At 33.5% G+C, this 15,289-nt stretch overlaps 1 protein-coding gene across 7 annotated transcripts in view; it reads right to left on the bottom strand.

The window, feature by feature from the left end:
• The window catches only part of LOC112042985 (protein held out wings), a 105,362-nt gene that overhangs the window by 31,364 nt on the left and 58,709 nt on the right, over nt 1–15,289 (bottom strand). For all 7 annotated transcript variants that reach the window (XR_008251192.1, XM_024078220.2, XM_024078219.2 and 4 more), the window contains exon 2: nt 9,028–9,161. Coding sequence is in view for 6 of the 7 variants with exons in the window: in XM_024078220.2 (XP_023933988.1) it covers nt 9,028–9,161 (134 nt within the window). In the remaining variant the exon portion in view is untranslated. The remainder of the gene's footprint in view (nt 1–9,027; nt 9,162–15,289) is intronic.

Here is a 15,289-nt window from a genome sequence, read left to right as displayed (position 1 = left end):
TGTATCGTGCAGGTTTTAGATTTACGTTCTAATGAACTAAAAAATATCGGATTTCGTATGAGTTCCTTAAAGATTTTAAAAAAGAGCAACGGTTGAGTTTCTTTCCGATTTCTTCTCAGCAGAACCAAAATAAATTAAACAAATAGCCAACTGACGTGTCAAAAGTGCTTGTAAACTGAGCCTCTAAATAAATGGTTTTTGATTTTGAATTAGCTGGCAAATGCAAAACGCTGGCTAAGTCTAGTGTGGCCACGCCCTAAATTTATACACGTGTCTTTTGCTATCTTCATTATTTTTATTTTAAAAACTATGTATTTTAATATGGTGTAATGTATTCGCGTAACAGAATCATGACAGCTGGACGCAATCGAAAATAATTTTCCGCACCGTACTACCGCTTGTATATGAGTAGAGTCTAGGATTTTAGCATGTTTACGTAAATGATGTAATAAAACGGGTATTTAAATCCAGAAATATAGCCGAGTGCTATGAAAATAGGTGTCTATGATTCATCATTTGCCATTTCGTGCACCAGTCCGCTATGTGTGATAAATGTAACGGAAATTAGCAGATCAGTTGCACGGCGAGTTGATGGCTTACTTTAATCCCCAAACATGATATCTATACTAATGTTATAAATGCGAAAGTAAGTCTGTCTGTCTGTCTGTAACCTTTTCACGGCTAAACGGCTGAACCGATCGTTAGAAGAACCCTAGAAGGGAGTGAAATAGGGGTTTGTATGGAAGAGTTTATAAAATTTCATTCATAAATCATATTCAACCCCTAAAGTGGTGAAATAGGGGTTGAAAGTTTACCGTCGAAATGATAAAAAAAACGGTTGTCTGTAAAGTCGGTTTACTGAGGATAGTTGAACGTGAAAACGTCATAAGAAAATACTGATGTAATGGTTGTATTTTTCAATAGAAAATGTTCGTTTTTCTAAAATACTGTTTAATAATCTTCATAGACCAGAATATACTTTACTTCTTGAAAAAAAAGTTGGCAACCCTAGAGCTAGGGAACGACGCGTGACGTCATCTTTTTCGGATCGGCCGGCTCCATCGAATTATGAATGAAAGGATACTGTTTCATACAAAGAATGTGGTTCAGAATTTTTTACACGGACAAAGTTGCGAGCATTTGCTGGTTAACGCAGAATGACTGCCAACCCTAATGCAATAGTTTGTTTTATTTGATGACTCGCGACGCCCGCCTCTACAATTTTAGCGGAAAGCTATAACTCGAAAACTACAGCTCTTACAAAACAGTCTGTTTAGACAGGCTTACGTTATGATTTAGAGAAGATGGCTCTCAGTTTTATAGCTTGGTTTCTATTTTAAATACTGGGCAAAAATTTTGTGTTGGCTCATTTTTCATTCTATATTTTATAATCATCAACTACTACTACCTGTAACAGTACTTTACAAGTTATTTAGTAAAGTTCGTCTTTAAAATCATAACGATTTTACACTTCAAGGAATGAAAGGAAGGAATTTCATTCCTTATACGTAAAAGTGGTTGTTAAAGTTTTTGTTTAATCAAAAAAAAATTAAAACAAAAACTTCAACAACTACTGTTACGTATGTTGAGTTAGTAGATTAACTGGTACAAAGCTAATTAGAATCTCACTAAAACACACACACACACACAAAACACACACGCACACATACACACACACACAATTATTTTGAATGTTAGTTTTAATTTCTATTAATCCAGATCCTTCATGATTGTTAAAATTATTTTTAATATAAGCAGAAAAAGCGAGGATTCGAGATACAGGTTTATCAAACTAAACAGGTCCTCAGCACCATGGTAAAAGGACTTATTTTAACAATAAATTTCATTTTATTCAAAGGACGTACAATGCAATATTCTACCGTGATAATTTTGTTTTCAGTGTACAAATAATACAAGAAATTAAGCTTGCTTCTCAATAGTAATTTACTATCAATACCTACCTAACTGTTGACCTAATTAGTAGGTACCTAAGGCATGAACATGAGTTAAATCTAATTTCAGAACAACATAAATCTAGCTCATCCCAACACACCAAAACCCGATATACCTACAGCAAAAAGGAACTGAGTTTCAGCAATACGTTCCGTATGTTTATTTATACCCATTTGTTTACAGTGAAATATTATTGCTTGTTTCTAGATCTCCCTCATAGCCTAAAACTGTTTTATCTTCGTTCGATTTGGCTTTTACCGACGCACTGTAGTGAATGATAAAGCACACACCGCAAGGCGAATACCTACTTTGTATTTCATTGTTGGTGTATGAGAATACTAGTAGACGTCGCGCGGTTTCACCCGAGTGATTCACGTTCCTGTAGGAATACGGGGATAAAATATAGCCTATAGCCTTCCTCGATAATTGTAGCCCATTAACTAACTAACACTGAAAGTAGTTCCTGAGAATAACGCGTTCAAGCAAATAAACAAACAAACAAACTCTTCAAGTAAGTTAAAATAAAAAAAACAAGCAAGAAGAGTTAAACACATAAAGAAGAAAGATTTAAAAGAAGAATTCGTAAAGGCGATTCTCCTATGAGATCTCAATTATACTCGTAATACTCGCTTACGGTTGTTTACATTGAGACACAAACTCGTATGAGTTAAGTGATGCTCGAATACAAGCCTTATCTCTCTGAAAACTATTTGTAAAAATATATTGATAAAGTATGAAGCTTTTTGAGTTATTTTGAGTTAGGGCAAATTACACAAGGAGAGTTTCGCCAAGGCGAGCGAGAACACGTATGAGAAAATTCTATTAGTAGGAAATCCGGCATAAGAAAATATACCCTATATATAATAAGTTATTTTAGTCGTCTAATATGTCAAAAAAAAAGCTTATTTTGTGCCTAATTTAATTTGTATTCAGTTGCCTTTTATCGAGTTCATGTTTTCATAGATTTTGTATGTAAAATGTCCGCAATTTAACTAGGCAACTTATTACAATGTGTCTCTGTGAATATTATCTAGCATTTATTTCCTATCACTAATAAATAACAAATGAGGGTATATATATAATTCTAATGCCCGATCTTACGAGTAGACCATATGCGATATCTTCTAGCCGGCGGTAATTACTTTATGACATAAACTCGTACCATTTAGTGTTTGAATACGGGACTCACTCTATTTTAAACCATTTAAAATACAGGGAAGACCTGTCTAAATTGACAATGTAGTCGTGTAAAGTATTTTGAATTAGGTATATTAAGTTACACAAGGGAATGGCTCGAACGCAAGCGTCAAAATTCGTACGCGAGCTACTCATATTCTAGGTATGCGATAACTCTTCTTACATGTCTTGCTCGCGGTTATATTTTACTTTATCACAAAAACTTATACCAGTCAAGCGATGCTCGAATACGAGATTCGCTCTCTTTAACTGTTTACACTACGGCAGAACTACGTAAGTCGATTTACGCATTCGCGTCTCGCCTCATGTAAACAATTCTCGAGGGAGAATCGCAAGCTTCGATGAGAAAATCGAACATATCACTCGTTATTTATCACTGTGTTTGACAATGAATGTCCAAACTTGGACAGTAAAAAAACCTTTAAAATTGTTCTATGTTTCTCTATTTAATGCGAAACTCCGAAGTTGCTAGATTGGAGGTTTCAGGTTGAGATTGTTTACACACTAACACGCTATCTACCAACTACATTCTGTAAAACGCTTGTCTGTATACCTTAACATTACATCTAAAGCCAAACAGACTTCCAGTAGTACACAAACTATACTTAGTTATAGTTAGTTTCATTAAATCATAGTATACACAGTATGGTCTATATGTGCACATTTCTATGCATGTCATGTTAAAAGATGACGATCGAAAGTCTCTTTAGTATTAACTCGATCTAAAAAGGATCGATTGAATGATGCAAACTTCAAATGTAGTAATAATAATTCGCCAAATACGGTGGTATTTCTTTGAACTAGACAGAATGAGTCGATATCGAATTACAGAGTGGATGTATTTGAAGTATAATACGAAAGTAGAGACAGTTAATTTCAATGGATTAATTTCAATCCCGTGGGATATAATTACTGTTTAATATCCAATATTCTCTCGAATATTTAGATTAGTGTTGTCTCTCTACGAGATGGCGTTTCATAATCATCCATACTTAAAATTCTAAAGTGAGTTTCTTTGTTTCATTTTACTAAAAATATTGCACTGATGAAAGAAATACAATAGGCGAGTGAAATAGGCTATATGTTATCCCCGTGTAGGAAAACGGTAACCACGCAAAACAAAAACCATATCCAAATAGCAGCATATACTCTTAAGTTGCAAATGTGATTTTATGTATCATGGCTGTACTTAGATAGGTACATAATATTTTATAGTCACTTAGTACGCGCAACAGCAACCAGTGAAACCAGTGAGACGAGTTCACAGCTTGCATCAATCTCTCATCTAGTTGATACTGTTATGATCGAACCCGATTTCTATGCGCATGCAACGTTATAATATATCAAGCTATGTATCTCACACAATGTACAGACTGATTCAGTAAATACGATGTTTTGATAACAATAACAAATAACGGTCAGTGATAAAATTAAGAATAATATACTCAATAATGTAACAAATACATTACTAAAATACAAACATTATGTGGATGATCTTGATCAATATAGAAGTTATAATTCATAAGCAAATAATATTTTTACAATATTCATAAAAAGCTCTCAATTAAAAAAAAAAGAAACAAAGCAAATGCTTCAAAAACATTATCTTTTGATCATTTTAAATCAATGGAATTCTAATTTGACTAAGAAGAAAAAACCTTTTTTTCTGTTTAGATAACAGCAATCGTACCAATATAACACGCCAGTATACTAGGACTGTACATCAGGCGCTAACTTGTTGATAAATTAATGATAAAAATGTATTTAAAAAGAATAACTAAGAAAACACCCTGTAAATATAATGCGTTGCAACTACACGACATTGTGCACTACATTTGGCCCACGTTCGCGTCTATTAAGGGAAATATATCACGGTCTTTAATCTAAATAGCACCATTTTTACCGTCAAGATGATGAATTGCACTTGAATGAAGCTCTTGCATTAAAATTTGAGATAGACAATGAATGAGATGCCGAGTTTCATTCATAATATTATGATGCAAAGGTGAATGGCTATTTAAGTTTATCGATGCCAAACAAACACTTTGAAGAATTCAAAATTACGTGCCAGCTTAAACTGATTATAATCATATTAGTTAATAGTACAAAATTTTGCGTTTATCGTATTGCTGAGTAATAATTCAACTTTTGTGTTAAGAAAATCACAGTTAAAATGTTAAACGCAAAATTTAATTGATTCTTGTACAACTAAATTACAAAATTTGTTATAAATGTGTGAAATATCAACACTTTCTAATTTAATATCGTGGGAGTGCTGGCAAATAGTTCAGGTTCTTGTTGCAACTCTAATGGTTGTGCCGTCGTTGTGCTAAATTGATTTTGGTTCTATTTCAACACTGCGCGGTCATAAATAAAATATATTGGGCGGAAGAACGAGCATTAGAAGTTAGAACATACGCGAAACGAGAAGCTGCTAGTACAAACAAGTCATTAAGACAAAATTAGGATGGCCTACATGTGAACGAACGCTATAAAAGCGTTCAACATAAAATGATATTCAGAGCTGCATCTAATGTCCCGATAGATGAAGGTTCGTAAGACAAGCACTCAAGTGGTTTACATCTAGAAATACCCGTTACAATTAAATATACATAAGATGAATCATCGTTCCGCATTCCATAGGAGTGGACAGAAAAATGCATTTAAATATTACTTATACCAGTGTTTGATGTGTGCGAGTAAAATGCAAAGGATTATAACTGTATAATCGTGTGCAAAATCAAAATTAAATTAGTGTATTTACTTTAACAAGAAAAGTTAAGAAACGACAATAGAAGTTTGATAGAAATCAAATTTTAAAGTGCAATGCACAACTAAATATATTAATGAAATAAAACCTCAACACCTTAATTATATAACTAGACCCAAAAGGAAGGAAATGTCAATTAATATTATTTTAAGCTCAAAGTAAAGATAAAATCATCGCAGCAACTTGATTTACTACACTAATAAAAGAAAAAAATCGCCGTACAACCAACATTTCAAGAACCATGTAAATAAAACGTAAACATACAACAGTAGTACAAAAAGTACAGTATAGTTCTAGCGATACATATTTCGGTTGAATTAGTCACGGCCTCCAGTGTGCGAGGCCTTACCATTGTTACCACAATGTGTTCGACATACGAATATCACTCGCTGTTAGTTCTATTTCTATTTGAGTTACCGTTTGTTTATAACGTCTCGTTTTTGCGATTTGTAGAATTACAATTTTCTGACTCGTAGTTTTTTGTACTCATACAAATATAATGAACCATTTGTAATTATCTGGGACAACCTGTTTTATATCAAAACTGTCATCTCAATAATTACTGCTATTAAGAGTGTTAGTGCAGTAATTGTAATTTTCAATGCGCATAGAAAATTGTTCGCACATATAAATTCCTTTATTTACTTCCATTTAATAGCATGATTGTTCTTGGCTTTGATACTTACGGTATATTTACACAATTTTCATACTCGTAATTTTATTTCAAGAATCCAATATTATTTTATCCAATATAAATATTATTTAAATCTTTAATGAACAACAATTTATTTATGGATTTAAATGTTTCTAAATGTATTTATTAAAGGACTAGCAGACGCCGAATGGTTTCACCTGCGTGGTTCCCGTTACTGTAGGAATACGGGGACAAAATATAGCATATAACACTCAAAGATAGTGTAGCTTCCCAAGAATGAAAGATTTTTTTAAATCGGTTCGGTATTTTCAGAGCCTATTCAGAGCAAACAAACAATCAAATCTATCCTCTTTATAATATCAGTATAGATTACTGACTATCTAAAATTAAAACACGAACAAAGGTAACACAAAGTACATATAGAAATACATTTATTATTTCCTTTTCAATGAGTATTCATTCCTATTTCCTATTCAATTTATCTTGAGATTCATAAAGTATTTTTGAATTCTGACAATTATCATGACGATAGGTAATATATTATTATATAAACGACATGACATATTTGTCTATTTATTTAATCACAGTTTACCTTGCAGAAGTTAAATAAATGTTTAATCGTTTGTAAGAGACATTGAAATGATTATTATTAAATTGATTAATTTCATTTATTAAATTAACAATCATCTTAATGGTACACAATTTAATACATGTTTTATTGATTTCTCACGATTCATTACTGCGATCTGTCATCACATAATTTAGATAAATTAGGAGTTTATATTCCACTATAAAGCCATATTGGTAAAATTTCAAACGTATATGGCCTTATATGGAAACAAACCTGAGTCAGGTGGCGCCAACCGCCCGCTAACAAGTATGCCGACGACACGATGCTGAATAGCTACTAGGAAACCTTTATTCTATTCATTCAAAGTATCAATCTCTTGTCATTTAAAGTGAATTACATACAACAGACCAAATAAAACACAGATTAAATTAAAATAGATAGTAATATCTATGATGAGATAATATAAAGATGCGATAGGACTCATATTCACTAAGTACAACAAATTCAAACGATAGAGAACATAGTGTCAATTTAAAACAAACTCAATTGATTAATGTAGTCTTATGGGGCCTTACGAGTTATGGGTGGCTCTATGGTGTAACCAATCTCTAGGTCGGTGACTTCATATCCAAATAGAGCACTTCAAGAACAGCTTGCTTTTAGACGATATACAGTTACTAAACGATTTCAAGATGATTGATTCACATCCAAATGTTACATTCGTATATACGAAGGTATATGAGTAGTTTGAATGTTACAGAAAGATTTAAATAGTCCCAGCAATATTCGAGTCTACTGAAGATTTTATTATAATTTAAATAAACTCAACCACACTTACACATGTGTAGTATCATTATAATCGATCAGAATTAACAATCGTCGTTGTCATAAGCGTTTTTCGTATAATATAATGACAATTTAACGTTAAAAATGTTGCAGCCCAAAAAAGTTATTCCTAAAGGAACTAATTAACAAATACAATTTCAAAATTATAGCATCTTTGAAAAATAAGAGCAGAAAAGAGTGTTAGAGTTATTTCATTAATAAAAAGATTATTTTATGAAATGTTTTAAAGTTCAACGACCCAAATATAGTAGTTGTAAAAGACGTATCACTTGCAATTGACACATTTGATTACAATGAATGAGCCAGATCATTAAAGTTGCAAGCTTCACCCGAGATCATGTACCCGTCGTAACACGAGATCGCCCTGACATAATAAGTCACCAAATGCAGCAAGCTGCCAACCTTGTCTTTCTATTTATATGACTAACACCAGTACATTCTGTCCCCTAATGCAATAAAACTTACAACCTGTGTCACTTATCTGAATCTGAGGCGTAATGAACCAAAAACCCTTATAAAAATAACAGTTGTGGAACGCCGTAGCAACTGAGATAGCTTTACTTGGGACTGGGTGTGACAAGACAAGATATATTTGACAACATTTAAATACCTTTTTGTCGCATATATGTAAGCTGTAACATGCTTCACAGAGTAATCCATTCATTAAAATCCATTTATTACGTATAATCATTATTTTAAACATTCCATTTACAGAATCATACTAGATTTATTATCTAAATACTTGATGTTATGATGTTATATATTATAGGTTAAACATCATATATTTATTTATAGACAATTTATACGTAAAGATGTTTTTAAACTTAGTGGCCAATCTATTAACTGAAGCTATTAAAGAAGTTAACTCAAATTTCTTACGAAATTTACCGGAACGCGAGTCTAATTTCCACTTTGCAAGTACATATTGGACAAAGAAACGCTTTCTCAATTGAGTTGGAATGTTACTTTGTACTGAGAAAACTAAACCGTGTAGTGGATATTCTATTGTTAAAACAAGATTGTAAGAACACTTACATCTGGATGTTCCTTGACTGGTACATATACTTTTTCTGTGAGTGTGGTGACCATGCCATCTGCTTCAGGTAGCACTAAAGGTTCTTTCTTGACTCCATTTATCTGGAATAAGCTTGCTCGCACTTTTGCTATTTCTGTGAACAAAAGAGAAAATTCTATCAGTTAAAGTAGTGTATGCCTCTATAAATGTCACCATGTCATATTACTGAAGATATTTTAGATGCCTGCTCTAAATGTTTACTAGGAAAATGTAAAAGTTAACGAGCCGTCGAGATTTAACATTTATGAGAAGTTTGTTATGTAATTTCGGGAAAACTACCAAAACTTCGTAGGAACATTAAAGATTTACACTACAGGCTATTAATGGAGTTTTAGTTGTTTGCCAATACTACACGTAATCAATTCTATACAATGCAGATAGGAATTTGGTAAAAGCCAAAGTTTAGATTATTATTTTTGTCTTGACAATTTTTAATGAGAATACAAATAACCGTAATATTATATTAAACGGACCCTTATGCTTGGCCTGCGGACTTAAACAATCTGGTTGTAGTTTCCTTTGTGTTAAGGAACAGATAAGATTTCGTTTTTGAAATTTGCTTACGGTACCAACAAGCTTTCTCTCTATATGTAACATCGTTATTTGAATACAGGATTTTATTTTATCTTCCTCATCCAGATAAGGAGTTGGTGAGTCATTGGGTAATATCCGGAGTACGTAAACGATTGTACGACCATATGTTTTTGTAACATCACTTGCATAAAAAGTGTGTCGGGTCCTTATGTGCTTACGAGTATGTAATACCTATTCAACTGGTGATTCGTCATGTTAGTTTATTCACGTTGAAAAAACTAACATGGAATTATAAGTTATTTCTGAACATATTTTTCTATGCTGTCTTGGATTGTGCTGTTCAAAAGTGAAAATTGCGCGAAAAACTTTTAATCAAAATTAAATAAATTAAGTAAACTCTGTACAATTAAAACAATCTCAATATGAATCATAAAAGAACCAAGTATTAATTTTCTTTATTATAATCACCCGTGTGGATGTAAAAGTTTCGATGTGGTAAATTGCACAGAGTTGGAAGAAGAACTAATAAATGTCAGAGTACCAAGTGGTTGACTTGGAATACAACACCAAAAACGTTTAGATTGACACTATTTGCGGTCATTATACTTAGGAATTTCACACTTAAATATGTGATATCATATCTAAATTGAACCAATAACATCAGCTCACAATGACAAGCTTTACTTGTAATGTGTGTGTGTTGAGATGGGGAATTATTCTTCTCGATCACGAATAATCAAACCAAAAATAAATTGTAATTTTCCTGGTTGAGTGATGACAACCTTTACTTGAAATGACTTGGCCAATGGCGACATTGCATTAAAATGCAGCGAGTAAATGGGAATACAACACCAAAAACGTTCAGAGACACTATTTGCGGCCATTACACTGAGGAATTTCACACATAAATATTGAAAGTAATCAGAAACCTAAATGAAACGAATAAAATCAGCTGACGATGACAACCTTTACTTGTAATTGGCTTTTATTTGGAAATGTGGTTTATTCTTGATAAATATAACGTAACGAAAACATTTTTTATTCCTCGTCAAACACGACAGACGCGTCCGTCCGTCCATATTGAGTCCAACGAGAACTGGCGACAATGTAGTGGAGCTTTCACGCCATATAAGGTCAGCAAAGCGAGTAAACAAGCCATTAACCCGCGCCGGAGTTCTGTGATCTACAGTGGATTATGTATTTAATTGCTACCTTCAGTGTATCGGAACCTTTTGCCAGAACAAAATGGAAATATTTCCTCTCACGTGTCCCAATTTTATAAATATTGATTTCACTTAAAGGCTTTTCAATTACCTAGTCCATCAAATAACCGGGTTTGTTTAATAAAATTATATTTGCCTCATGTACTAAGATAAATTATTATTATTCAATAGTTTAGTCTTATTCATGCAGGCTATTAAGATATATTCTCAGGTGACCACCAACCAGAACTTGCAAAATCCTCTACCATATGGTGCAGATTCATTACATCAAGTGTAAGAGGAATATCAATTCAAAAGTTTTAGGGTCAAATTGCAATTATCTATAAATAAGGTTTCTCACATATCCAGGGACCTTTTAAGCAATTTACATGGTATTTCTACAGGCGAATTTCTAAAGGAATCTCAAGTCTCATATCTCAAGATGACGTGGCTTATGTGAGTTGTCAAACGCCATTACGGAGTCCAAAAAAACTGGCTCGTTTAAAAAATCTTTCGGTAATGGTAACATGTCAAAGCGAACGCACAGTTGACGGGTGTCGAAACACTTGTAGCTTGTACCAGTCTAAACAATAGGAGCGCCTTTTGTTACAAAATGGGACTTAAAAACAAAAACAAAAGGCTATATAATAGAGGCTGTATTGACGCAGGTGATCTTGAGGCTGTCCGTCTGTCACTCTTTATAAACTGTGTTATGTTTGAGTGGGTACATAGTATGATTAATGTTTACGAATGATCTTTGGGCTGAAATTGATTTTGTTTTTCTAACATTAGTATGTACATGTCCTTGTATCTACTATCGTTAGTAGAACAATATTATCACACTAATCTTTTATATTTCTATAGCGACAGTGACTGTCGAATAAACGCGCAATATTCTCTCATTTTGAAACTCACTACAAGGCCAGGCTTCCCAGCTTATAGGAGAGAAGATATTGAGCTTAGACTCACCGCACTGCTCCGTTTAAATTGGTGATCGAGTAAATTTTTTTGTTGAATCTCTTCTTGACAGCTACACTGTCCAACTATAAATTATGAGTTGGGCTTAAGTTATCGGTCAAGTAGATCGGGTTTGCTTCGAGGCCCGTATTCCCAATACGAGCCTGACAGAGACTGAGAGAGAGCAAACCCTCTTGCTCGGGTAGGACGCAGGGAAACTTGATTCTCCGGTAATCAATTGCACTCTCCATAATTTAGCCCCTTTCGGTGGTAAGTTATAGGAAGGTTTTCAAATTCGTTCAACCATTTGCACATGTCGTTACTTAAGTAGCATATCGAGATAATAACATAATTACTATACAGAATAGATGGAAATTATATCGTCTGTACCCCACAAACGAGTAGAAAACCACAATCAGCTTAGTTTAATTTTCTGATTACTTCTATTACAATAACCGCAGCTGCGTTCACTATAATATAAATATCTGCTTGCTTTTATAACCTTGGAGAAATAGTTTCTCTTACTCATTGTATTAAAGTTTATAATCCTAATGATATTAATCAGTAAGTCTTATTCTATTTTGAACCAGTAAAGCGATAATATAATTGTAATAATATTATCGCTGCAGGTAGATATTAAACGGAGTGTGTTAATTAAATTTTGTTATAATGATTATTAAAATTAAAACTACAGACCTTTAGATATATCTTTAGATTTATTTCATTGGATAGTAATAATTAAAAAAAAATTGTAATAACATTTATCTTTTTAATAAATAAACGGGAATTTGCTGATATTTTTCTTCTGTGCGTTACGAAACCTATAGATATGAAACTTTGACGTATTTCTGTAACCCCAATTAGATGCCCCTCGGTTTTTTTTCACTTTCTTTATGCAGCATTGCAAAGCATGACGGGTTCATCATAATAAGTAGGTACGTTTGTCTATTAAACTCATTTCAGCTCATACATTATAGATCATATAGATATGCATGCAAACTCAGTCTCAAAATCACTTTTAGTTTCAACGTACAACAGCATAAAATGTAATTACATAAATTACAAGCGCTGCTCGTGTTTTGTAATTCATTAGCTCATACAAACGTAATACTAATAACGAACAGTGCAAACTAGGTACAGTCTAGACAGAGAAATTATACTATGGTACGTTAATTAAACTTGACGGTGACAATTGGAGCAGAAATGAGCAAAATATATTAGTACACAACATACCAGAAAATATATATGTGTCACCAAAATGATGGATAGTGCACGGAATTACGTAACATTTAGTGCACTCCACCAAAGAAGTGAATACTACAAGTTGTAAAATGAATTATTATTTAAAAATATATTTTGTGCAAGCTTTGGCTAGCACCAGAGTTTGTGTGTGTTTACCTAGACATATGAGACTAAACTTGATGTGTTTATTTTGTTTACTTTAGGATTTCCTATGACAACCTTCCGACCGTATCATCTCCGTGGTGCGAAATTTAGAGTTGTAGATTTAGACTTGTAGCTTGCACTCAAAGAACTAGCTTGTAGCTGCTCAAAAAATCTCACAGTACTGACCAGCGACCGTAGACGATAGAGTTGCATTGTACACCAAAAGATGACTCGCCAAGGGAGTGGTGACTATCCTTAGTCATGAGAAAGTCCTATTAGTATAAACAATAAGAACGCCTTTTACAAAAATGGGTCTTAAAACAAAACAAAAGGATCTAATTTAACTTGCAAGTTTTGATTCACTAGTACTAACAGGGCAAGTTAAATTCAAAGTAATTAGGAGGATTACACAATGCTACTAACATAACTAAGTGAAAAAGAAGTTAAAAGATCCGATGGACACATAATACTTAAAACATCCGACAACCTAAATGTTAGAGATACAGTAATGTTTAATTTGGTTCCTGACAATACAAAGTGGTGTACACGTAGGAACAATAAGATACAGCGGGAGTTTTCTCACGTAGGGCAGCGATGCGTGAACTCGCCGCTACGGAGTACGGTCAGCTCGTGTTGAGTTGCAACCACCGTGACTTAGATCACGCGAACGTCGATACATTATAGAATGTAACTCGTCGCGTAATAAAAATCATAGAATCCAGAGAAAAATTACAGATATTGTTATAATAACTGAGAACATTAAGACTGACAACGTAATGATCATGAAACTAAGGACTAAGATGTCATTTCGGTAAAATAACCATGCTAGATGTTCGCAAATTCACTGTCACTTGACGTAGTGACTTGTTTTGAATCATACACTACGATACATAATAGACCTGCTTAAGTAGGATCAGTGTCTTATATGTTATGGTGTCGTCGCACGACGTCTTCAGAGCTACGTCGGAAAAAAAGCCTGAGCACAGCTGTCCCAGGAGCTAAACCCCGAGGCTGCCTAAAAGTTCTGGCTTGACATTATAAACACGGACATGAGAGCTAACAAAATCAAGAAATCGAATGCCCAAAATCAAGCAAAATGGGCTAGTTTATGCCAGAAATCGGACTCCACCTAGTGGGACCACGTTAAGAAGAAGAACTGAGAAGATTTTGCGATTCCATTAATCATAGTTGTGTTCTGGTCTAAAGGGCATGGTTACCAGTATACATAGGCTTTGAAAGACGAAGTATGATGCACTGTAGGACGTGTTATTTGCCTGTTTTTTCTATTAAAGGCTTTGGATAGATCTAACATAAGATAGACCATAAAAACCTGAATAACTAAGTATCGAAATGTTGACTTAACGAAAATTATTCAGCGTTAAGAAATTGTTACAATGTTGGTGGTAAAATTATATGACATCGAATAACTCCAGAATAAACACCAAAGCATTGAAATGTCTTCAAGAGCTTCTAAAAGCTTTTAAACGAACGAAACCATTCAAATGCCTGTTAATAGACGTTCGCCATATTTAGGTTAGTGCTAATAACAACATCATAATGGGCAATGTTATCTAAACTTAACATAATACGCGTCTTCGATCAAACACAAATATTGAATTTACATTTCAAAACTGGACACGGCTATAACTGGATAGATAATGCGTGGGCAAATAAAAAAATACTCATTTTATTACTAAGCAAATATGAAACATGTAATTTGCTATAAACATTACAAATTGATCACAGGACGACATAAATCTTGAAGCAAAAATAATGTACGCATATGAAAAAACTAAGCGTTAGGTACCTCATACAGATGATTAATGTGTAACGTGGACATTTTAATCAATACAAACAAAAAATTAGCATTTACAAACATGCCAGATTTCAAGTAGCGAAAAAAAACCGACAATTTAATCTATGAACCGAATTACAAACGACCTTCTTTTGAAGTAAAACTTCTTTAGGCGCGCTTGAAGTTGTAGAGTTAGGTGGATGCGTTACGAAAATTGTAATCGGGCGAGGCGAACAGGCATTGAGAAGGAGAGCTAAAGACATCAGTCGTGTGGTCTTATTTATGATTGATGATTGGTTTTAGATCCTCGGCTTCCCAAAGCCAACACCGTCCATATTTACTTTTTTA

Source organism: Bicyclus anynana, chromosome 10, assembly GCF_947172395.1.
Source record: "Bicyclus anynana chromosome 10, ilBicAnyn1.1, whole genome shotgun sequence".
NCBI lineage: Eukaryota > Metazoa > Arthropoda > Insecta > Lepidoptera > Nymphalidae > Bicyclus > Bicyclus anynana.
Note: the sequence above shows the minus strand (reverse complement) of the source record. Positions and strands in the feature narration are given on the sequence as shown.